Below are 25,291 nucleotides of genomic sequence, written 5' to 3'. Positions count from 1 at the left end.
CTCCAGCCCTACCCCGGAAGCCGCTGGTTGCCCAAGTGGGGGCACATTATTCTCCTGCGGCTCTGTTGACCGGAAGGGGGTTAACTTAAAGAGAGCAGGTTATCTTGGTTGTGGCCTGCTGGCGCAACCCGAAGTTAAACCAAATGCCCATTGGAGAATGGGCGGTAAAAGAGTGTATCTGTATATAAATGTGAGTTTCTTAATAATGTGATGTAAAAATAATTTGGACTTTAAATAAAGAAATGGAGGTCAATGAAGTAATTGACCTGTGAACTTCTTTTTAATAAACATGCACACTGCAGAAAATCAAGCAAGACTCCCGAGCTTAATTGTTGAAGGGGGCATCTCTTTTCAATGCATGCATTGGGGGGAGAGTGCACTTTGTATGCCATCTATGCAAGGCGCCACCCCCCTTCGGGGAGTGGCGTCGTTAGTGGCAGCCAAAGGGCCGATCCGGCAGGGATTCACTTCCGGGTCAGCCGACCCGGAAGTGAAGATGGACGAAGACCAATGGAAGCGGGGCTTATTAACGCCCCCGAAAGTAGTTGAAGGGCGCGAGGCTTAAAAGCCTGCGTCTATCTTAGGGACCCCCTCTTTGTCCGCTGACCGCCAGGAGTCGGACGTCGCGTGAAGAAGGCACCCACCCATCCCTAAAAATTAGGACTTCAGGCAGGGCAGTAGCGGGGTTCCGGACAAGAATACCACGGGAACTTCTTGTCCAGTGACAGTTTTACCTCTGAACAGGTTTTCTAAATCATCGTGGACTCCGGGCTGGCGGGAGAGTTGGGGCTGACCTGCTGGTGGCCTTGGCTTCTCCAGCCCTACCCCGGAAGCCGCTGGTTGCCCAAGTGGGGGCACATTATTCTCCTGCGGCTCTGTTGACCGGAAGGGGGTTAACTTAAAGAGAGCAGGCTATCTTGGTTGTGGCCTGCTGGCGCAACCCGAAGTTAAACCAAATGCCCATTGGAGAATGGGCGGTAAAAGAGTGTATCTGTATATAAATGTGAGTTTCTTAATACTGTGATGTAAAAATAATTTGGACTTTAAATAAAGAAATGGAGGTCAATGAAGTAATTGACCTGTGAACTTCTTTTTAATAAACATGCACACTGCAGAAAATCAAGCAAGACTCCCGAGCTTAATTGTTGAAGGGGGCACCTCTTTTTAACAGTGGCATAACGAAACTTGAGGGGGCCCCCCTGCAAACTACATGGAGGGGGCCCCCCCTCCCATCCTCCGAGCCAGTCTAGAGCTCTCAGGCCAGCGACCCGTCATACTGCAGGGGATGCGGGGCGATTGTTACGCCACTGTCACCTTTACAGCAGTTATAATTAACACTGGACGATGGAGTTAAAGGTTGGGCTTAGTCTGCCAGCAGGATATCAAAGGTGGCGGTCCATTCATTACAGGGTCCCTGCCATTAGTAGGCCGGGGAAGTTTGCCCAATTTTAGGTGGGTTTCCTGATGCAGACTCCTGTCATGATATACATCGGGCCCACTCATCGTTCAGTTTTGACAAAAGTGCATCCACTGCTCCTTCTCGTTTCTGTTTTAACCCCTCCCATGCTCGTGACGGTAACCATTCCCTCACGAGCCTCGGGTGGGCTGTGCTGGTGACGGAACGGTTCCGTCACGGCCCGCTCGCCGCGCCTGTGCGGCGCGAATTCCGCACCTGCGCTGATGTTCTAATGGGCGGGCGGGTCCGTGACGGAACTGTTCCGTCACAAGCACAGCTCACCTTAGGGCAGTGACGGAGCGGTTCCGTCACGAGCACGGGACCGCCGCGCGGCCTCACCTCCCCCTTAGTGCTGAGGCGGAATAGCCGCCGCAGCGAAGTGGTTAAAACATTAGACAGTGCGACAATGCAGTATTTCAAAAGCAGATGTAACTACAAAGAGCACATTTCGATAATACATTTTTATTAGTAGACAATAGCAATCTTAAGAGGCATTGCATAGCTTCATACACACTTTGACCCCAATTCCATCACATACTCTCTCTCTCTCTCTCTCTCTCTCTCTCTCTGTGAGTCAGTCTCTCTCAGTCAGTCTCTCTATCTCTCTCTTTCTGTCAGTCAGTCAGTCTCTCTCAGTCAGTCAGTCTCTATCTCTCTCTGTCAGTTTCTCAGCCAGTCATTCTCTCCGTCAGTCATATTCAGACTCTGAGTCAGTCAGTCTCTACTCTCTCTCCACTCTATCTCTCTCTCTCCATTCTCTCTCTCAACTCTGTCCACAATCTCTACCTCCACAGTCTCTCCCTCCACTGTCTCTCCCTCCACTGTCTCTCCCTTCACTGTCACTCCCTCCACTGTCACTCCCTCCACTGTCACTCCCTCCACTGTCTCTCCCTCCACTGTCTCTCTCCCTCCACTGTCTCTCCAGTCTCTCACTCTCTCTACTCTCTCTCTAGTCTCTCTCCACTGCCTCTCTCTCCACTGTCTCTCCACTGCCTCTCACTCTCTCTACTCTTTCCACTCTCTCCCCACACTCTCTCTCTACTCTCCCTTCTCTCGCTCTACTCTCTCTCCAATCTCTCTACTCTCTCCCTACTCTCTCTACTCCCTCTCCGCTCTCTCTCTCCACTTAGGGAGCGCCTCAGAACTCAGGGAGGGCTGGAGATGGCAGGGGTCAGTCAGTGTCATGACGTCCTTAGAAGCAGAGTGCCTTGCACATTCTCATCTAAGTGCTCTTCCATTCCTGATGCTTTGCTGAAGTTTTAAAATCTTCTTGGAGTTTCTCGTTGCTCCAGTGGGTATCATTTGTGATATTTACGTTTCCATTGTCTAAATTGCTTAATTTTGATTACAATAAAGTGTCACTCATAGTCGTTGAAAATGTCACTCATAATTGCATTGGAATTATGAAAATGTCACATATAGCAATCTGAAACCTTGGCAACTATGGCTGGCCTCTTGGTTCCCATTTGCTCCGCTGTTGCTTCTTCCTATTAGCTGGCCTCTCATTACTGACCGGCTCCCTGTACCTCGTCAAATGGCCTCTCTCTCTCTCAGCTGACCTATCGGCCCTCCAATGGCCTCTCTGCTGCTCTTACTTTCACCTGGCCCGGGCTGGAGGCCCTCCCCTCCTTAACTGGAGTCTCTGATGCCTTACCTCTCTCATCAGCTGGCCTCTCCTCCGATGTTGGCCTCTTTCCTGCCCCTCCCTCATCCGGTGGACTCTCAGCTGCCTTCTCAGTCCTCCGAATGTCTCTCTGCCGCCCCTCCCTCCTCCTGCTGCTGCTTCAGAGCCAGAAGCAAGAGTCAGAGAGTAAAAGGGGGACGGGGGGGGGGGGGGGCAGACAGACAATAACACTTGGCAGCTGGAGCATCACCAGGCAGCGGACATCAGAGGCAAAGTAGGAAAGTCAGACGCAAATCCTCTGAGATATATATGAGTTAGCCAGCAGACAATCAGACCCGCCCACTCGCTCTTGGAATAAGTTAAAGTGGTTCTCATATCGGAAGAGTTTGTCATTTTTGTGAAGGAACAGGCGTTGGCAATCCTCTACTAAGTTTTCTTCTATCTGTCTTACCTGTGAATCAGCAGCAATTGCAGGCCAGGGCCCCCCCAGGTCCGCTGTTGCTTCATTTCATTTTAAGTCCGACTCTTCTTCCACAGTTGAATTCACCATCCTGCGCGCCAAGAGGTGAAAGTTTCCTGTGGACCCACCCCACCGGGGCCCGGGCCCGGGCATGCGCATGCGCACCACCATTACCACCCAATTAGAGGCCTCGGTACCAAAACTGCACCGCATCCATTTAAATAATGGGGAGGCCGCCTCGGTGCGCACCATTTAATTCATGATTGAACTTCAATCATGAATTAAATGGTGCGCCTGCGCACACAGACTTGAGGATCCACGGAAACTGAGTGAGGGGGGCCCGAGGGGGCCCTTGGAGCTGGGAGGCCCCCCCGCACCGCAGGGGCTGCGGGGGCCTGTGTTACGCCCCTGCTTTTTAATGCATGCATTGGGGGGAGAGTGCACTTTGTATGCCATCTATACTGGAAGCCCCTTGAGATTATCCAGGTTGCAGTGCTGCACTATGCAAGTCCCTTCACCCAAACTGGCCCCTTTTTTAAGGGGTGGTGTTTTGCGTACATAGTAAAAATATTAATCTGGGAGTTTTTTGGTGGATATATGTATTTCAGACATGCCGTGGGATTTATTTTTGACACATTCCATCCAAGCCGGGGTTCTGCACCGTGGACTGTTGTGCATGCAGGGGGATATCACGGAGGCTGTTACTGTACGACTGACCTATGCGCTGCGCTCCATTTCACTTGTACCAGCAAATGTCATCTTACATTTCACAGACGTGCTCACTGGCTATTAACTGACGCATAACGACACCGCTGCCTCCTCATATTTCTGGTTCATAATATACAAGTCACTTGGCGTGTGCCAACTCACGTTATTAATGCTGTAATCCCTGCCAGTCAAGACCTTTGATAGTTCACTGATGGAGAGAAAACGTAATTTTAATGCTCACCATATAATTTAAAATCTACAATGGGAGACACGGCCGCGCCACAGGTGAACAGTGGATTTTCCTCACTGCTTGTGAGAAGCAGGATGCTGAGATATCCCCCGTAATCCTGCAAGTGAAGACCATTTGTTAGAGCACAATTCAGAGGAGAAATCAAAACGCACGTCAACTATAGACATCAGTCAATAATTAGCAACATTTTTGTTAAACAAAGAAAGGATTAGCTTGAAAAGAATACAGGTGAATTGTTTTGTTATATTTTACATAATGTTCAGAAAATGAACAGCCATCGAAGCTTGCAGTATAAAATCCTGATCACTGAAAAACGAGAGAAAATTCTTTATTAAATTAGATTAATTCTGACGTATCCGTTGATAACATCAGAACGTGCCGCATTTGGCTACTGATTGGTGCACGCTTACCAACTTTCAGTAACCTAAAGAGGTAGTAGGATTTATGTTTGAACTAAGCAATTAGTATACACCTACTATTTACACACTTTATGCACAATATGGCGTTACTATGGCATTGCAGAACTATTCGGTAGTCATGTTGTGCGTGAAGATCAGAGAAGTCAGTCAGTGAGCTCAAAGTGTGTCGTAGCTGCATTTCATCATTCCATGCAGGAAGCTGCATTTCATCATTCCATGCAGGAAGCTGCATTTCATCATTCCATGCAGGAAGCTGCATTTCATCATTCTATGCACGAAGCTGCATTTCATCATTCTATGCACGAAGCTGAACGCATAAGGACTGTAAGCATATATGTGCGCAAGAAGCATATACAAACCTGACTTAGGACGCCACCTTGTATAAATGGTGTATGTTTTTTATGAAAAAAGCCATGTCTTAAATGTATGCACAATTGTGTGCACTGCACTGGGGTATATCGCAAGGACGGAGGGAGCCAAGCTAACAGATTAACAGAGAGGACTGGGAGCATTTTCCTTGCATTAAAAAAAATTCATGTAAACAAATCGGTTTTACAGCACATTTTCTCTAAAAAATACTCGTAAAATGAAACATGCAGTTAAAAATGCAGTTTCGAAAGTTCTAATATTTGCCATGATATATAAGTTTTACTTCCTTTCATTTTACCATCCTGTGTCTACAAAGTGGCTTCTCAGTCATGTTTCGTACATTGTGTGTCAGGCGTAAACTAGGCAATTATGTTTCATACTTTCACATTTTTCACAATTACTCCTTGAAAAAAAATGCATGTGACACAGTTATAGTCGACTTTTCCTAAAACGAGGAATAGTTTGTTGCCCAACATTTCCATCCCAGTATGCTCCCGGTCTCAAGCAGAATGACCAAAGGCAGAGTCAAGGCAGCTTGTGCTTATAGAGCATGCGCTAATGCACATATGTGTTGCTGATCTTCTCTGAAAGGCAGCAAATGTGCATCGAAATGTAGGTTAATGGGGAGGGCATTATAGATGGTAGAGTCATGCTGCTAAACAGACATTCCCAGGAGACTTCACATCTGATTGCTGAAGTGGATGGAGTGCTTGTACTGTTGTATGTCAGGGATGTACTGGAGCTGTACAACCAGTGTTTAATTTATGTAGAAAAAAAGAAAAGTAAATACGTGCCAGGCCCCTTGTCGGGAGGGCACTGCAGCTTGCACAGTGCATTGTCGCTGCCAGCGCTGCAAATGACAGAACCTACACAACTACCAACCATCACACTGCTACAAGTGCGAACGTTCAGCCTATTCCGGGCCCTCAAACCTAAGACTGGCTTGGGTAGTAGGTTATAGTAGTTTTTAAAGCACATTGATTGAATTAGTAAACAGCTGTTGTTTTTATCTCTAACTTAGATTACAATGCCATCACTTAAGTGCCGGTGCCAAGCAACGGAAAGCATCAGCTCAAATTAAGCACTGAAAGGTAACCTAACCCTAGGCTTAGTCCCTGAAGAGGGTCTAGAAGTCAGCAGGCATTCAAAGATGGGACCAACTTACAGTGGATGGAAAGCAACTCCTATGGGATGAGCTATATGCAACTATGGATGGAAACATTTCAAGGTTTAAGTACTTGCATTACATTAGTATGTAAGGGCACTGAGGGGTATGCAGTGCATCACCGTATACGATATCTAAGAAGAAGCCAGCCACACAAACATGGAAAGAAAGTCTTCTATGCAGGTTCCCTGAGAGTTGGAGTGCCTGGCACTCCACAAGCTGCCAAATTGTGGTTACATTTCCATTTCAGGGACCTACTCATGTTAGGGTCCCCATTGACACCTGGTTAGCTGTATGGACTAGCTGGCTACAGAGACAATATAAAACTGTTCGCTCTGCCTTAGGACGCTCTGGGGTCAGTATTGTGGTACTGTGAGTGAAACCAACAGTAAATGTTCAAAACACTCTCAAGAGTGTTTCAGTGACCGGAAGGGGCGATAGAGAAGAGGAAGGATTTACCAAATGAAGAGGCTGTATGAGCCAGAAGTACTCAGGGCAAAAGCACTTCCATGAAGTCAGTGGGCTTTAAAATAAATTGCACATTTTTTGTTCTGGGTGATCCAGAGGGGCTGCAAACATGCCAACATTTTAGAAGAAGACATTCTATTGAGGCTTGAACCGGGTCTATTGTCATGTACTGGGACTAAACCATAATATAGTTATGTTTTTTTCCTCACCTGTGAGGAGCTTGGAGAAACTGCTATGGCAGGCGGGAGAGCATGAGAAACATTTTTGTGTACTGGCCTGCAGGAGCAGGGTACTGGAAGTGCATACTCTGTAACTCCTAGACACACAAGACCATTCCCTGTCTTCAGAAGCCTGTAGAGGAATCAGGTTTTTGCATACAGAATTTGGGAGGCGAGAGACTAGCCTTTAAATCAGTAGTTACACACCTGAACCTGGAGGGTAGGTATGCATGAGGCTGGGACACTGTGAACTGTGCTCTGGACGCCATAAGGAGCAGCATTAGCCGGCCTCCAGAAGTGCCCAATGTGCAGAGATAAAAAAGAAGTTGAATAGTGTAAAAGTAGATGTATCAATTTAGGTACGTCCTTGGGATAATTAAAGGCAATTTTAATAATTGTGGTAATGATGTGTGTTTCCTGCTCCCTGATGTTGAGAGTAAGGTTGGGCAGAATGTTTCATTCCACCCACTTAATTGGCGGAATTTGGCGATTCCACGTTCCTCTTGTAATGCAGAGTTCCAGCCAGTTTCTACCAACTGGTGCATTGCAGAATTTGTTCAGTACAAGGCTCCAGAAATGCAAGCTGGCAGCACGAGTGAGATTTTGGCGTCGCTAAGCGTGATTTTCTAACACAAGCTGTGGCTCATGGTTGTGAGCGGTCACGGTCAAAGGCTGCTTCTCAAGTAGATTTGCTGCAGCTCATGTAGATTTTCAACTTGAATGGATATGTGCTCTTGCACAGCCCATGGTGCCGTTGGCATTGATTTTTCAGTGCTGCTCGTGCTACTGGCACTAAATTACAGTGCACACAGCGAGATCCTCATATTTTATGCCCGTTGGCGTTTTTATGTAACTCTGCGGCATTCCACAGAGTCAAATTCTGCAAGTTTTGCCCACCCATAGTTGAAAGGTCCATGTTGGATTGCTGATCCAACTGTCAAAAAGTCAATAGGTCTGGCTTTTTGATAATGATTGGCAATTATTCCTTGCGCTTAGGGAAACAATACATTGCTTGTTTTGTTGATACAATATGTAATAATGTCTGTAGGCCTGATCTGCGCATAGTTTCCTAACTACATACCTCTTCATTGGTTGAAATAGGCGTGCAAAGACAATGTTCTTGTTTGAGTACAAGTTCAAGTCTGGGTTTACTTGTGCACTGGGACCTTCATCTAGGGAACACAGTATGCAGAAAATGCAGTTTAGGAGGAGTTCCAATTGATTTTCTAATTTTCCATTTTATTAATATTTTTTTATTTTGGTGAGTAATATTTAGTTCTGCGAGTATTAAAGTACTTTACTGTTCTAGAAGAAAAGTCACAAAGAACCAATGATTTAATGGGTGCTATTTTGCGCATTGCTGAGTTACTATCTCAGAGCACTTCCCTTAGTCAGACTTGAACTGTTCTGCCCCGCGACCTGCATGTCAAGCGCTGAAAGGGGTACTTTGTCCCCAGAACAAGGATCCAAAACACATGTGCACAAGGACACCTAAGATGAAAGACCTGTGTTGACACAATTGGCCCAGAGTAATCTCTGATTGTCCTCGAGCACCCCAGGGTTTGCTCCTCGGCTAAGGCGGAGGAGCGCCACTCCACTGTTTCTGAGCAGTGAAAAAAGGAAAAAATAAAATGATAAAAACTTTTTTATTATCATTTCATTTTTTGTAACTATGGAGCTAGGTTAGGGCCGGGCTGGGGGTCATGGGGAGGAGAGGTGGGCACACTCTAAGTGCCCATCACTGTTTGGCCAAACTATCATGCGCACTTTGCTTGGTCCCCACCAGGTGGGGAGCATGCCCAGGCTCCCAGGCCCCATCTGAGCACGAACCACTGCGCTTAGACCAATCACAACGCTGATTGGCTAGGGAGCCTGTGTGTTTCTTGCTTCTGAGAAGTACCAGGAAGAAGAGAGATGGCGGCCATAAAAAGGTAAGTTGTTTTCATTTTACACTTTGTTTTTTGACCCCCCCCCCTTCCCTCTCCCCACAGCCCGTCCAACCCCGTTCCCTGCCAGCCGCCACTGGAGCACCCCCCAGCCCCCAACTTTGATTTACCATAATGGTGCTCAACAAACTTGAGGAAGTTTGGGTTTATCATGACGCACTTTTATCAAATGTTGCACTCAAAACTCTTAAGAACTGATAATAAACTTGTTTTGCTGTTTGATTTAAGCATAACCGCTTGTTTTTTTCAGTGATCACTCTCTACATAGGTCAAGATAGTTTAGTGTTAAAAAATGCTTTCAGACCTGAGAAAGAAATACAAAAACGCGTATGCACTTTGAAAGTGGATTTTCAATTTGAAGCTGTGCACACAAGAATCAAATAAAACATGTTTTTGTATACCACGTGTCCAATGCACTGCTCCTAAGACGTTAACCCCTTCCATGCTGGGCCGTTTCCGCCGCTGTGCGGTAAACAAAAGAACAGGGCGGGGCCGTGACGAACCCCAGCCGTCATCAGCACACGAGCGCCGCAGAGCGTGACGGCTGGGGTTCGTCACCAGCATGGAAGGGGTTAAAAGCGGCTCTGTATATTTTTTCTCTCCTTTCACTTGAACTTTGATTAAAAAAACGAGCAGGATTCATCTTAGAAATATTCAATTATATAGCTTTACCCGAACAGAGGCCAAATTCTATTTTTGCCATTATAGATATTATTATTTACCATAGTACACCGTTTTTGTTGCTTTTGATCGGCTATGCTACTTGCCATATGTGATTTCTCCAATCAGATGTGTGTATTGCCTCTATCTACCATTTAGTAACTAATGGCATCACCCACTATGTAAATAGCCCAAAATATACAACTTCTACTGTATTGATTCAATGTACAGCATTGCTCTATGAAATGTTTAAACTATTTAAAAACAAGATAAAATACAAATAAAATAAAAATGGTAGACTATGTAACACAATAGCAAGACATAGCAAACGTCAATTATTACCTTTCCAAAAACACCAATTCGCTGCTTGTCCACGTACTGCTCTTTTAACATTGAGCTGAGAAAGCAAAGAGATATATTCGTTATTAAAGTACATTCAGTTTTATCATTGTAACAGCTGTTGCTAAATTGAAAGCGGATTATGTTGTTATACACAAAGGGGGGAAATACATATGTTTTCAACAGACACTGTTGACTCTCGCACCTGTATCCATTTAGGACTTGCACTGGGTTTGTCACCATGGAAGCCACAATTAATCCTATAAAATGATTGACAATACACATCAACAACAGCACACCTGGGACCGTATTATACATTGTGCCCCCGGGGCTCAACGGGCGCATGTGCCCCCGGGGCATAATAGTATCACAGAAGGGCCGCGGATCATTTTCCTATCCAATACCTTTCCAAGCCCTGCCATCATGTCAAGGTTTTTTTTTCAGCTTACAGCAATTGTGCAAGAATATCCCACCATTAAACAAGCAAAAATAATGTAGATTGCCGTGGATGTTGGAACCTAAACTTTATAAGATTAGCTGAATATTTCAAAAGGTACATTAAATATTTTAAGAAAATGAAGACGAAACAAGACTGCCTATCAGTGTGAAAGAAATCATATCAATTTAAGGAATAAAACGTTTTTGAATTCGCATGGGGTACTACTGATTTGTCTCACAACAGTCTAATCTATAAAGATGAAATGTTAGTTAAAATAGGCTGAAGATATAAAAAGCAACTAAATAAACAGTAAGCAACTAAGAGGAAATTTCATAAATTGTGGTAATCCGTTAAGGACGCTGGACATGTTAGCTTTTGATTGAGAGCAATGCTCAAGAAGCAAAATAAAGTCAAATAGACAATCAAATAGAAGGCTTAAATGATTTAATATGAAATACAATTAAATCACTAAAGTATTAGAGGACGTAAAGTCTCCTGTTCACTGACTCCAGCCATAATACTTACCGCAAATCCAATCGAGGATTTTCGCTTAATTTTTTTCAAGCTATACATTCTTATGATTTTATTTCTTCTTCTAAAGCTAGCTTTTACTTAAAGTATCACTTACACTGTTTGCTGGATGTCAAAAAGTGGGTTATTAATTTGGGAATGGAGAATCCTTAACAACTTAATAAACACACCACGGTTATGCCTCAATTCTAGACCCAAAGAACCGCTTCTCAGCAAATGGAAGTTATTGCACAATTCACCAGCGAAGTTTGTGTTAAATGAAAAAAAGTAACATTAAAGTACATTTCCTGAAGCAATTTCGAAAAATAGATAAAATACATCACAAAAGATAGGGGAGCTGAACATGCACATATTTGAACTGCCTAGAAAAAGGAAAGGACAAATTAAAGTCTCAGTTGAGAAGTGTTGGACTTGGCCCTTTTTGCAGGGTCATCCCAGAACTTTTTGCCTTTCTCCTGTATTGTTTCTAACCTGTTATTACTGCTGATCAGTGTTAAAGTGCATGTGCTCTCTCTTGTAAACTTGGTCTATATGTTTGGCATATTTAGTTTACCTGTAAGTCCCTTGTACAGTGGTATCCCATATTCCCAGGGTCGGTAAATTAAATGCTACTAGTGGGCTTGTCGCGCTGCTTGCGCCACCCACCGAACTACCCTTTCAAACCCGTCTCAGACCTCTGCCGGGCCTGCGTGCGCAGTGTACCGCCGCAGTGACGTGGCATACAAAGTAGTTGCCACATTCAAACTCCTCTTTTACTACACATAAGTCACCCCTAAGGTAGGCACTAGCTAGCCCTATGGGCAAGGTGAGGTGTAGGTAAAATGTAGGACATGTGCCTTAACTGTGTGGCATGTCCTGGTAGTGACAAACAGCCTATTTGGTTTCTCACTTCTGTGATTCTGCCCTCTCTATAGTATTTTTATATAGCCTTGGGTGGAGTCTCTTTTTGTGGTGTGCCTAGTGTGTCACTGGTGTGAGTGTGTGCTGCACAAACACTTTACACATTGCCTCTGTGATAACCCCTGCTCACCCCCTTGGTAGCTTGGGAGAGCAGTCTGGGTTATCTCAGGTGTGTAACTCCCTTGCCCTGACTTGAGTGGTGTGTTCTGCCTGGCTTAGGTGTATTCCCAGGCCAACCAGAACCCCCATTTCTAACAACCAAGTCTAATAAGCATGATTATAGGTTCATTGAAAGGGACCAAAGTTCAGCAAAACAAGCAGAATGCCCCAGCAAATGCTTTTACCTCACAACTTTGTCTACTTTTTGGGAGGTGAAATCCTTTAGCTGGTCTAGGCTTAGGCTACAGAGCGTCCCTTGAAGTCAAATACTTAATAGTCATGCCCATGCTGAAGCTGTGAGTTTTGGCACCAAAAGCTTTCAGAGGGCCAAAGCTAGTTTTTGTAGCTGCCGAGCATGTTTCGCTGCTAGGAGACTTATTTTTTCACTGTCAAAATCCACCAATGGGAGAAGGCTGAAAGCTGAAGAAGGGCAGGCATCAATGGCACTCAGTGCCTTTACTGTACGTTTCTACTGAACCATGTCCCACATGGCAAAAAAGCTCTACTTTTTGTGTCCATGGAGCAGGCAAACAAGAGGTGAACCACTTGACCTTTGGCGAGCAGTTCCTGTCCATGAGTGCTAGCAGGATTTCCAGCATTCTTTTCTCACGCCAAGGTTTTCTTTTTTCAGATGCAATTTACCCCGGTTTAGGAATGTTCTGAGGAAGAGACTTGGTGAGGTGCCTTCCTTATCACAAGCAATAGCCAGTGGTTGGAAATTGTTCTGCTCTTGATACTGCCTACTCTCTTCTCCTTTTGAAGCACTTCCCCTTTGCTTTACTGTAACTATTACAAGAAGCCCTAAATCCAATATGGATTTCCCTTTCTACCATCAGAAGGGGTTTTGTCTCTCCCTATGCTCATCTTCTATTCAAATGAGGTATACATCTGTTTGTCAGGATCAACACTTGTTTATTTCCTCCTGTTGGCACTTGAGCCAGAAAGTCTAGGATTGACCTGTGAATGAATTCGAGCACATCCTGCCAGTTCCATTTGGCATCTGTAAGTAAAAAGAGGAAGTGTGAAGACTATGCTTTATTCTTCCAACTGTTTCTGTCCTACTCACAGATGGTTAACCTCTGTGAAATGGCTTCTTGCTGACAAATTCCCTGCCTTTGTGGGCTCAGAGACTACACCATTGTCCTCTTGCAGCATGGCCATTGACTCCAAGCCAGAAATTTGTGTTGAACCTCCAGAGTGGGCTAAGAACCAAAACTAGCTCAACCCAACCACTAAAGTTATCACAACTCTACTATTACCGTTAAATTACATTTTGAAATTAATTTGAAAAGAACTTTGAATCATTTGGCCAGTGTTTTCACAGACAAATATATCAAATAAGGATATTAATTTAATTAGGCCTGTTTCTGGAAAACCTAGCCTAACCAACACACTGAAACAGAATTTGGGTATTTACTCACCACAAGTGCATACTACTCCTAATATGTGGTATTCCACTTTCTTATGTCTTCAGCACCCAGCCAGTACATATACCTGCAAGCCTATATGTCCCTATAGTGGTGTTCCCCATTAGAAAATACTATATGTGTTAGAGGTCCATAGGATACCATGCAACCCAGGCATTCTGTTGGTTGGTAGTTTCATTATGGTCCCGCAAAATATGTCATGTTTGGTATCAAATAACGTGTCTTCTCCCCCCTGAATCTCATTTCATGCCCCCAGGTGGCACTTAGGAGGTTGTCTATCTGATTACCCTAGCTTCACTGTGCTCAGTCTGACCAGCTTGCACTTCCCTACGCCTGCTGCCGCCAAGACAGTGTTCTGACCTCTTGCCAGGCAGAGTGATCACTCCCAGGAGTCAGGAAGAAAGGTTTGCGCAGGAAAGAGATCATACCTCCCTCCTCCCAAGCAGGCTAGTGAAGTAGCACATGAAGAAGGTGAGCTTCAAAGGCTGCACCACCTCAAATATGCATCAGGGATGACTCCCGGTGGAGGAAACAGCCCTCCTCCTGCCCTAGGTACATTTGCACTGGAGCAGGTAGGAAAATAGCTATGCAGGGAGCACCCCCCAATTCGATTTCTGCCATCTTTAGGAGTAGCAGGTAGAAAAAGTGACCTTCATCTCTGGATGTGGTCACTTCAGAAGTGGATTAGCTGCAGGGACTAGTTGCCCATTGGCTACTAGCTACCTCACCTCTAACACCCCTAAATATAGGATTTAAGGTAACCATCTGGACACCAGAGCCTCAGATCTGAACACATGCATCCAAAAGGACCCAAAAGAGACCTGTGTCAGTGATAACAGGACTTTGATGCCCACCGCACCAGAGCAAAAGAGGAATACTTTGTCCCTGTGGCAACAGACCTGAAACTGCGTGTTCGAGCCTCACCCACTGGATTCAAGCTATCCTGGCAGATGAGGGGTAAAACCCTGAAACCGGTCCTAGGAGTCTATTTTCCAGTCCAGAAAGGACCTGGCTTGGCAGTGCGGGCTGGACTGTTCCCATGGGGCACAGGTTCAAGACTGATTTGCTTATGGCTGGGTCTAAACTGGAGTGGCATGGTAAGCAAAATAATGATGGATTTAACCCAGATCTCTTGAATGGGGGTGAATGTTTTGATTTGTTCTGCATTCTGTCCATCAATTGTCTTTTGCTTGGCTAAAACTCTGCACTCCTGTGGAAGCCTGAAGCACCGTCAGATTCCCCTGGACCAGTGGCACTCATCCCCTGCAAACTGCAGGCAAAACAACATTCAGGATACAAAGCTTCACTGGCTATCGACCCCTCCAAGGGATCGCCCAAATCCAGATGGACGGGTGCATTGTTGGAACTGTAGTCCTGCCTTACACAAAGTTAAAGCCAGCTATCGTGCTCCCTGGGACCCCCGGACATCAAATTTAATTTTTGCACTACATGCTCCTGCCAAGGCCAGTTGGTCACCAGTCTGGCAATCAACCCCTTTACTTGATGCTGCATTAATAGGGAACTCCATATGACCTCTGACCGACATCAGCAACCACTCCATTGTTGTCCTTTTGCATCGTTTCCCCCCACAGCATTGTCTCAGTGGTAAAAGCAGCTCTCCCGTGGTACCCGTTCAGCACCACGGACAGCCAGGACAATTATGCACCCGGGCTCCATGGGCCAGGTAAAATTGAACTGACTTTCATGGTTTGGTCCTGGGACCCGCATCACCTTCACTCTTCATGGGTACAATGCCACTCGACTTGCAAGTAACCAATTGTCACTAGTGGTTTTTCTCAGTGACTGCAATGTAAAAAACATTCTGGTATATTTTGCATTGACTTTCTATTCTTTCTAAAATGTATAACACCAGTTATAAGTATGCTATTCCATTCATTTTGATATCTAAATTAAGATTAAATAAACTCTATGTGTATAAATTGGTTTCAGATTTCTCTTGAGTCGTGTCAATTATTTATTGTCCATGAAGGTGCTCTGAAATGCTTAACACATGTTCCTCCAGTAAAGCCTGACTGCTCTTTGCCACTCAACCATGAATGAGCTAAGGATTTATTAGTTTGAATCCAAGGACCACGTTTAAGGTATTTTGATAATATTACACAGTAAGGAATAACTTCCACACCACATAATGCTCCACTTTTCTACACAAAACACAGTACATATTATAGAGGAGATGTCACTAATTTGAATATTGCCCAGAGTCCGAATATCAGTAAAACTAGAAATTTTAAAAATGAGGGGACATAACTTGGATAAATCCGGCCCATTGTTTTTTGTTATGTGTCAACCTTGCGCCAAGCAAAGGCGTGTAAAGGCAACACAGAACCTATGTGATATTTATTAAGCCACACAAGGCCACCTTCCATTGCCCTCCCTGGCTTGAGAAATCTGGAGCAATGAAAGGATGCACAAATCACAGCTCTGCGTTACTCTACCCCAGGGGCATTCCATGGTTGGAGTGTGGGTGTTTCCATGCATCCACTAATGGACTTTGGCACATTAACAGATTTACCATTAGTGGTAGACCTGGGAATTTGTCAAAAAGATACGTCTAATCAGGTGAGGTGTAACGAGGAGAAATATCTTTATTTCTCCATGTTACTTTCTCTTTCTATGTGTGCTGCCCCTTCCTGGACAAAACAATCCTGCCTACAAAGCAGGCACCCTTGAAACTTGACACAAGAGTGCCTGCATTGGCGCTAGGCAGGCAAATGTGCTAGGAAAGGACAGGAATGTACCATATAATGGTAGATACAGCACATTCCTGTCTTTTCCCTTTAATACAGCGTAGCAAGGCGGCTTGCTGCAATGTGTGAAAGATTGATAAATATGCCCCAATGCCCTTTAAAACACTAACAATCTAATAATTATGGATTAGCCTTCTAAGTATTTTTAAGCATTGTTCAATGCATTAAATATTTTACTAAATGAATACAAAAGTGAGGTTATGTGGGCTTCATTGTAAGGAAAGAAATATAACTTTGCTGCATGAGAAATGTAATGAGACAGAGGCTTATGCATGAATTATGCACAGCAAAAATGTTGCTGACAAACTCATAACTAGATTTGAAAGAGAACTCCCTGTGACAAACATATCTCTAGACTGTGTTGGAAGAACAACCTATTGAATCAGCAGGCCCCTCACCTGTTCACAGGTTTGAAATAAGTGATTAAAAAAAAAGAAATGGACCCTTATTTTGGGAACATAACATTTGGTGGACAAAGAGGATCTTAGCACATGTATGTTAGGCATGGATGATAGAACATGCTATTTACATTTCTCAACTATGCTGAGAAAGCTCTGAAAAACCTTAGGTTGGTCGAATGCATTAAAATATGTACTATAAGGAGAGGTATCAAAATAGTGTAATTTTTGTGTAAGGACTGTTGGGAGCCTTTATTAAACTAGGGTTAACAGAATGGATTTGGTCAACTATTTACGTTTCTACAGATTTTTGCAGGACAACCCAATGAGTGAACAGACCTTGACTGAATAGTGGTAATACAAGATATGCAGGGTGCTAAAGGCAATATATAAAAATGCTCACCCACATTGTTTTTACTTTCAGTAGCAGTAGAGTTTGACTCCATAATTGTCAGAGTTTTTGCACATTGTGCCAGGCGACTCGTTGCTCTACATGATGTGGGTCATTTGGGCAACAAAAAATGTTGCAGGTGCACCATTACATTTGGGAAAGCTGATAGTCTTCTTACAGGCAGAAATCGGTATGCTTTTAAAGTGCCGTTTAGTCGTGAGGAACATAGGGCCAGGTGTGCAAGCATTTCTTACAGTCAAACACAGTCCAGTTTGGACAGTCCAGTCCCTGCTAACGCTGTCAAAGACTTCACCCCGTTGCTCCTTCCACTCTGGACTAAAATTATCAACAGCTCACTTCAACAAGGAACCATCCCTGACTCCCTCAAAGTTGGACAAGTCACACATTTACTAAAGAAACCTACAGCCGACCCATCTGATCTAAACAACTACCGTCCCATTACCAATGTTCCCACTCTAGCCAAACTCCTGGAAAAATGCGCACAACTACAATTGACTAAACACATTAATCAGTTTTATCTCCTCAACCCTCATCAATCAGGCTTCCGAGCAGGACACAGTACAGAAACTGCTATGACTCACATAATTGACGACGCCCTTCAAATCCTAGATCAAAATGATACCTGCCTCCTCATCCTTCTTGATCTCTCCTCAGCATTCGACACCGTTAAACATGAGAATTTACTCGAACTTTTAAACACAAGAATGGGTCTATCTGGGACTGTTCTCAAGTGGTTCACTTCCTTTCTACACAACAGGACGCAGAAATTCAAGAACAACAACCTGATGTCCTCGCCAATACCTGTATCGTTAGGCGTCCCCCAAGGATCCTCCCTATCCCCAACTTTGTTCAACCTAGTTATGGAACCTCTCACCACCTTGCTACAAGCATGCAATGTACTCTTTCACATGTACGCCGATGAAACCCAACTATATCTCAAATTACAATCCCCCAAAGACATTGTACTCCTGAACTCAACGATCAGAAGCACCCAATCCTGGCTTGCAGATAATCATCTCAAACTCAATGCTCTGAAAACAGAGTTCCTTCTGATCTCACCTCCCGCGAAGATCTCTACCCCTCAAATTTGGCTTAAACACCTAACTGCACTCAATGTCCAACCCACCATCGTGGACTCAGCAAAATCTTTAGGCAAAACACTCGACACCAATCTCAACATGCAGCAACATATCAGCAAGGCAACTAAAGGAGCGAACTACCAAATCAATACCCTGAGGAAACTTAAACCCTTCCTCCCAGCCAAAGACTTCCAAACTGCAGTACAAGCACTAGTCATCCCTTGAATAGAATAAGGCAGCATCGCCCTCTGCGGGCTCCCTCTAACTACTACTGCACCCCTAAGAGCTTCTCTAAACGCTGCAGCGAGACTAATCACTGGGTCAAAAAAACACTCGCATATCTCCCCTAACTTAAAATCTCTGAACTGGCTGCCTTTTAAAGCCAGAATACATATGAAAATCGCCTGCATGACACACAAGGCTTTACACCTGAGCTCACCCGGATACCTCACCCAGAAGCTGACAATCTCTGGCGGTTCTAGAAACACTAGAGGCACAAACAATCTTCCGCTAAAACCTCGAAGATTCCGGAAGGAAAAAACTTATAAACGCTCCTTCTCAGGAATGGCACCCAGGATCTGGAACTCACTCCCTCCTGAAACCAGACTCATCCCCTCCATCGCACTTTTTAAGAAAGAAGTAAAAGCTATCCTCATAGCTAAATACACTTGATCTATTAACGTGGATTCTTAAAGTCTCTGCACCGATCTGTATTATCTGTTCGTTCCCCTCGATGATTCGTATTACTTGTATTATTGACTTACCTGACTGTCTATGCTCACACCTATTTGTACTATTTGCATTATTGATGTACCTGTTTTACTATGCTCCCTCATGTACCTACCCCACCCCACTTATTACCTACAACTACGCTATACCTAATGGCCGGTTATGCAATCTACTGTTTGTATTCCCCGCTTTGTAAAGCTCTCTGATATCTGCAAAGATCTTGTTCGCGCTATATAAAACTTTCAAAATAAATAAATAAAATAAAAACTTTTTTTATAATAAAAAAATCTCACTTTAGAAGTCAGACATCTTTTACCAACTCCTAAAACTGGACTGCAACCTTAAACGGATTTGGTATTTTGAAGAAGTGTGGTATAGGAGTTCCTCTCGAATACTGTATCAGTGTATCATATATCAATGTTTTGTGAACAAAATCTGGGGTCAAAACATTTAAAAATTACAGACTTTTGAGTTGGAGTCTTCTCAAAATGGAAGGGCTCCAATTGGAATCCTTTCTCCTTTGTGAATGTTAAAAATAGTTTGTGAGAGAGTTTGGCAAAGGTCCAATGCACCATTTCCGAATTTCAAGCTAAATGTTTAAAGAAAAGTTCACTTTAGTGAAAGGCAATCACTGACTTGGTTGCCGGCTGACCATCTCAGGCCACCATCACAATGATGGCTATAACTGTATTGAGTAGTTATTTTATGACCCACTCCAGTTCAGAATGTTATGACTCACCCTAGGTTGCTGCCATGTTCAATGAGATAACTGCATCTTCTTAAACGCAGAAGGAACTGGAAATTAGCTAACTCATTTTCTTTTAAAATATTTTAAGCCTAGGGCTATGAGCCCTCTTTTCTTTAGTCTTTCTAATTTTAAATCACATGTCAGTGTGCGATTACTCTGCAGGGGCCATAAGTTATGTGTATTTGTAAAGCGCACAATCAGTAAGTGTGCCCTGGCGCTGAGCAGGTGTGTGTGCCCAGGTGCGTGTGCCCAGCCGTGCATATGGACTGTATGTTAATTGAAAAGCCAGGTCTTCAGTTTCTGGTTGAACTTTAGAGAGAAGGAGGCTTTGATATGGAGTTGGATGCTGTTCCACCCTTAAGGGGCAATGTAAGAGAATGTCCCTCCTCCTGATCTGGTTCTGTGTATGCATGGAATGAGAGCAGTAGGAGTCCTGTAGAGAGGAGTTGTCTGGGTGATTGATGGCAGGAGATGCAACTGTTCAGGTAGGTGGGGCCTAAGTTGCATGCCTTGAATGTGTGTGTGAGGAGTTTGAAATGAGTGTTTGTGTATCTGGAGCCAATGGAGCACCCTGAGGTGTAACTCTTAATGTGCCTCTCAAATGCAGTTTCTTTTTCAACCACAATACAATAAATAAAACTGAATAGAAGAACTAAACTGAATGTTCAAAAAAAATTATATTTACCATAAATTCAATATCAGGATTTCCTCACATGTTTTCTAATGAACATAAGAATGGACTGTACTTTTGTGCAAGTTTATGCAAATTCCTATATAGTTATAAACCAGAAACACATACTGACTTTATATGTAATTATGTAATGCAAGTGGTGAATCTGTGTATAATTATGCACTGTCTTTGCGTCATATTTGACATAGAGCATGAGTTCAACATTTGCATTTTTTCCATTCAGTATTTCTTTATTATGGGCGATTTCCGATTTAATACAGACAAAAAATCCATTTGGGTCAGGTTTTTCCCTCCTCCCACTCTCCACTGGGGTAGCCGAGCTGACAAGCCTCTGGATCAGTAGCAGGTTTTCATTAGCGCATTTCATTTACAGTTATTTGTTGCAATGTTGTAAGGTGAAGATCAGCACCCAGGGGTCTCACAAATGTATGTTCAGCAGAAACTGTGTGTACAACAGCTGAGGCTAACTCCCTCTCTTTTCTGGGAATGGGCCTGTTAACGAAACTGCTGTCATTTTGTAAAGGGTAAGTCCTTTCCTGCGATTCTTCAAACTTAATACTGCTAATGTCTATAAAGCAATCCTGCTTTGGGGACCTTTCAGAAAGAAATGTATTTCTTGGCAGGTTGAAAATCATCCGACATTTACCCAGAAAGAAATATGAGTGACAGCTGCCTTTTAATCACCACCACTAATGCTTAATTTGTGCCAGTGGTTTCAGGAGGCAGGAGCACTCGTTTTTGGGAGCTGAGACTTCTTTTTCTCCATCAGAGTTTGACTCAGCAAGGGAGAGAAATGCAGGAATGGGAAAATAAAGAAGGAAGAGAAGAACAGGAAAACAGAGACAAAGGCCCTCATTACGATGTTGGTTGGACCGCCACCAACAGGCCGTCGGCGGCGGTTTGACAATTCGACAGCCCTGCGGTCCGACTAAAGGATTTCAATACCGGCGGTCAGCGCACAAGCTGTCGGAGGGAAGACCCAGCATCTGCCGGGATCATGGATCCCGATGGAGCAGCTGTCGGAATAGCAATCTCTGAATTGTGGCAGTGTCAAGGTAGGTACCAACGTCGGTATTACTGTGTCCCTTTCCCTTAGCCTTTTCATAACGATCCAATCGCCATGAAAAAGCTGTCAGAAAGGAACTTTGCAGGCCCCAAACAGTGCCCCATCCCTCGTGGGCCACAGCAAATTGGCCCTGGGGGCACATGTGGTGCACCCCCTCACATCCATGCACCGTATGCCAGGCACCACATGCTGCCTGTCACACGGTGCATGGATGTGCACAAAGTACTCTTTTACATGGCAGATTTTGCTGTGGCCCCTTTACTGGGCAACAGCACAAGTCACCATGTAAAAGAGTACCTTCCAACCACCAACACAGCTGTCCCATCCTAATTCCACGATTGGATCGACCACTGCTTGTCAGATGGTGTCCTTACTGGCATGGTAGCGGACGGCGGTCTTACTGCCGACAACGTAATGAGGTCCAAAGAGAGGAATCATGGGTGAACAAGCACCTGTAATTGAGGTAAAGTGATAGAAAGTGCCGGGTATTAGTAGACTGATGCATGAGGTGAAAGTGAAATCATTACTTAGCAGTCTTTGTATCTGAAAACCAAGCCATTCGGCAGTAGGCCTCTATGAAAACAACTTTGGGCACCTACATTTAATACATGTAGTTAATGTATTATCAATTATTTATTTGTTTTTGTTCACACAAACTATGGGGCTGATTAGTATGATGGACGGATCGCCACCGTCATGCAGGCGGTGGCGATCCATCCGTGCCCATCCGTCTGCCATCCGTGCTCGTCCGCCACCTATTTCCCCCCTGCCATATTACAATGGCGGTCGCAAGGCGGAAAAGGTCTAATATGGTGGCGGTGTCTATCAGACACCACCAGCCATATTAGGATGTGCTGTTGTCAATGCCTTTCCGTGGTGTCAATGCAGCCACGAAAAGGCATACGTTCTTTGCTTCGGGGGCCCATTGCGGGCCCCCAGGGGGAAGGGGTACCCCCTGCATTTCAAAATACAACATGGCAGGCACCGCGCAGTGCCTGTCATGTTGTGCTTTGAAAGGCACAACATGCATTTTTAGCATTGCGGCGGGCGGTGATTTCAGCAATGCCCGCCACTATGTTAAAAATGCGGGATGCACCCGCCACTGGGACGGATGCATCCTAATTCGAGGCACGGGATCTCCGCCCCTGTGGCAGACGGTCCCGTCCCCCTACAGGATGGCGGACGGACTTTGTCCCTCCGCCATCCTAATTGACCCCTTAGTTCGGCTTTGTAAAAATATTAGTGGGGACCTGATGTTCCCAGGCGTTCCTAAAAGTGTAGTTTTGAAGCCCCACAATTGCTGTTGCTGTTGAAAGAGTGTAAATTCTGCCAGGAAACATTCAGCAGTATAGGGAATCAAACATTGAACCTTCTCGGGGTGGAGTAAATATGGTTCACTTGCAGCCTTGGCAGCGGATGCACTATCTGGGCAGTATTAGGGCACCTGAACCTAAGAAACCTCCTTTCAACTTCAGATTCTTTGGATCAGGGGCGGCTTTAGGTTTGGGGGCGACTGATGCGACATTCTTTATTGGCACTCCTCAATGACTTCCTTCTAAACAGATTACTGCACTATAACACTTCAAGGGTGTACCTCATCTCCCCATACCCCATCTCATATGTATTTAATTTCTTTTATAGCTCTAATCATATCAGCTTAGGGTGTCAGAACACTTTACATTTACATCACACACACACACACAAATACATTACAGAGAGAAAGCAGACCATGCAAATGTGACAATCGATGTATAGGAATTGTTCCATAAGACAATGAGGACTACAAGGTGCAGGAGTCACATGTGGTAAACACTATATTTTAAGAGTGCTCAGTCTGGAGAAGCACACCCCCAGGGTTTAAAAAGTAACACAGTGGTTGGCTGTACTAATAAAAATGCATTTCTATCCTAAAACACCCTTTTTTTTAACCAACTTTATGATAACAAAAGACTGAGAAAAAAACATGAGGCTCTAAACACATACCTTAGAGCTTGCTTGCATCTCTTTGATGAAAGTCTATAGCTGACTGTGCTACAGTGGGAGGATTGTAACTTTTGAAAAGAAAGCAAAAAAATAACAAAAGCAGTAACCTCCTGAGCTATCTACACAAAATACAGATCTATGATCTGTATGTTACATGTGCTTTGCAGGGGGCACATCAACCCTCTGCCCTACTTTCTGATCAGTCAATCTCTCCAGCAGGTATATTAATCACCAGATTTACATTGACATATGTATTATTGCTTGAAAAGTATTGGTCACATAAGGATTTCTGCAGCAGGTGCTTTTTTTCGCCAAAATATAATACAAAATGTAGCGCCCCCTGAGCTCAGCACCCAATAACTTTGTTGCTTCCTTGGAGGTCATTATGTATTTCTTGAAATTAGGTAACCTGACGTGTGAAGCAAGGTTCATAGAACAAAGAGCGCTTACTTTTTGGCAGTGAAGTTGACTTGAGGTTGATTCACCCTCACATAATCTTGCAGGCAATGCACTGAGCTTATCAATTATCTCTTTGAGTCAGTTCTTTCACTTTATTGAATTGGCCTCAAACCCCTCCTTTAAATGCCCCGTTTCCTGCTGCAGAGCTTCATTCAGTAGGCATCCTCCTTCCACAAGTACACCTATCTAAAACTGATTACATATGGTGGGTGGTATGTGGACCATTCAAATATATATGGAGTACTTGTTACTCCAATGACATTCAGCTTTTTAGAATTTTAGGATAAGGTGATATATTAACATAAACCCCCTTCAAATGCCTTGGGGGAGTAGTTCCTGAAATTTGAACGACAGGTCTTTTCATGGGGGTAATGAGGCAGATTAGAACTGATGCAATATATATAAAGAAAATAATATTTGAGTGGCTGCAGTAGTGACGTTGGAGCAGTCGTGGGCGGTGCAGGTAAGCGCTGTGAGCAGGGAGAGGGGCGGGCAGTGTTAGTGACAGACGACGGAATAGGCAAAATAAATGTATAAATAAAACCACCTACCTTGTGCTCGCTGCATTAAGTGGTTTTATTTATTTATTTATATAATTTTGCCTATTCCATCATCTGTCACCCCCCCCCCGCCCGCAGCCTCACTGTGCTTACCTGCACCAGCCGCCACTTTGTTGGTGACTACTTTGCTGTGCAAAGATGGACTATGCACGGGACTCTTGGTTCAACTTCCCTTATCCATTCTAAAGTATGTTTAGCCTATCATGTGAATACATTAATATTGAGATAAATAAATCTGGGTATGTGTAACGCTTAAAAAAGGAACACACCACTCAAATATAGACTTGATGGCCTGCTTTAAAAAAAACACAGCATGTACTCAGTTAAATAGAATGAATATTAACTGAGGCAGCATTGACAGCATTTACCTGACCAACTATCTTCTGTGGTACCAACACTGAAAATGTCAAAGAAACATGGAACCATTTTCTTGCCTGCAGCCTTTTGGTGCTGCCACAATTCACAGCAGCTTCCAGTGCCCCACACCAGTTTTCAGAAAGGATACAGCTAAGTGGGGAAATGGGAAAACGATTGAATCTCTGATCATGCTGCAACAGGCCACGCCAAATGCAGGAACTGTGGCGGCAACAATGACAATGGAAAGGGGCGACCACTCGGTCCCCCCGAACGTATGGCAGAGTACCTCGATCCCCCCGGGAAGCCATTTTGGGCGGGAGGCGCGTCTCGGCTGGTATGCCCAAAGCGGCGTAGCCGGGGCGCGCTTTTTCCCGCCCTAGAGTGGGCTGGCCTAGACACTGACGCAGCCAGCCACGCCCTCGGGGCAGGCAGGGGCGGGTTTTCGCCCGCCCTGAAGACGGATAAAAGGGACGCAAGACCAGAAGACGTCCTCTTGTTCTTGT

General features: G+C 44.4%; 1 protein-coding gene across 4 annotated transcripts in view; it reads right to left on the bottom strand.

The window, feature by feature from the left end:
- The window catches only part of DPP6 (dipeptidyl peptidase like 6), a 2,152,278-nt gene that overhangs the window by 38,924 nt on the left and 2,088,063 nt on the right, over positions 1-25,291 (bottom strand). For all 4 annotated transcript variants that reach the window (XM_086941474.1, XM_086941473.1, XM_086941476.1 and 1 more), the window contains exons 21-22: positions 10,086-10,140; positions 4,490-4,595 (exon numbers count right to left, since the gene is read on the bottom strand). In XM_086941474.1, coding sequence (XP_086797600.1) covers positions 4,490-4,595; positions 10,086-10,140 — 161 coding nt within the window. The remainder of the gene's footprint in view (positions 1-4,489; positions 4,596-10,085; positions 10,141-25,291) is intronic.

Source organism: Lissotriton vulgaris, chromosome 10 (assembly GCF_964263255.1).
Source record: "Lissotriton vulgaris chromosome 10, aLisVul1.2, whole genome shotgun sequence".
Taxonomy (NCBI): domain Eukaryota; kingdom Metazoa; phylum Chordata; class Amphibia; order Caudata; family Salamandridae; genus Lissotriton; species Lissotriton vulgaris.
Note: the sequence above shows the minus strand (reverse complement) of the source record. Positions and strands in the feature narration are given on the sequence as shown.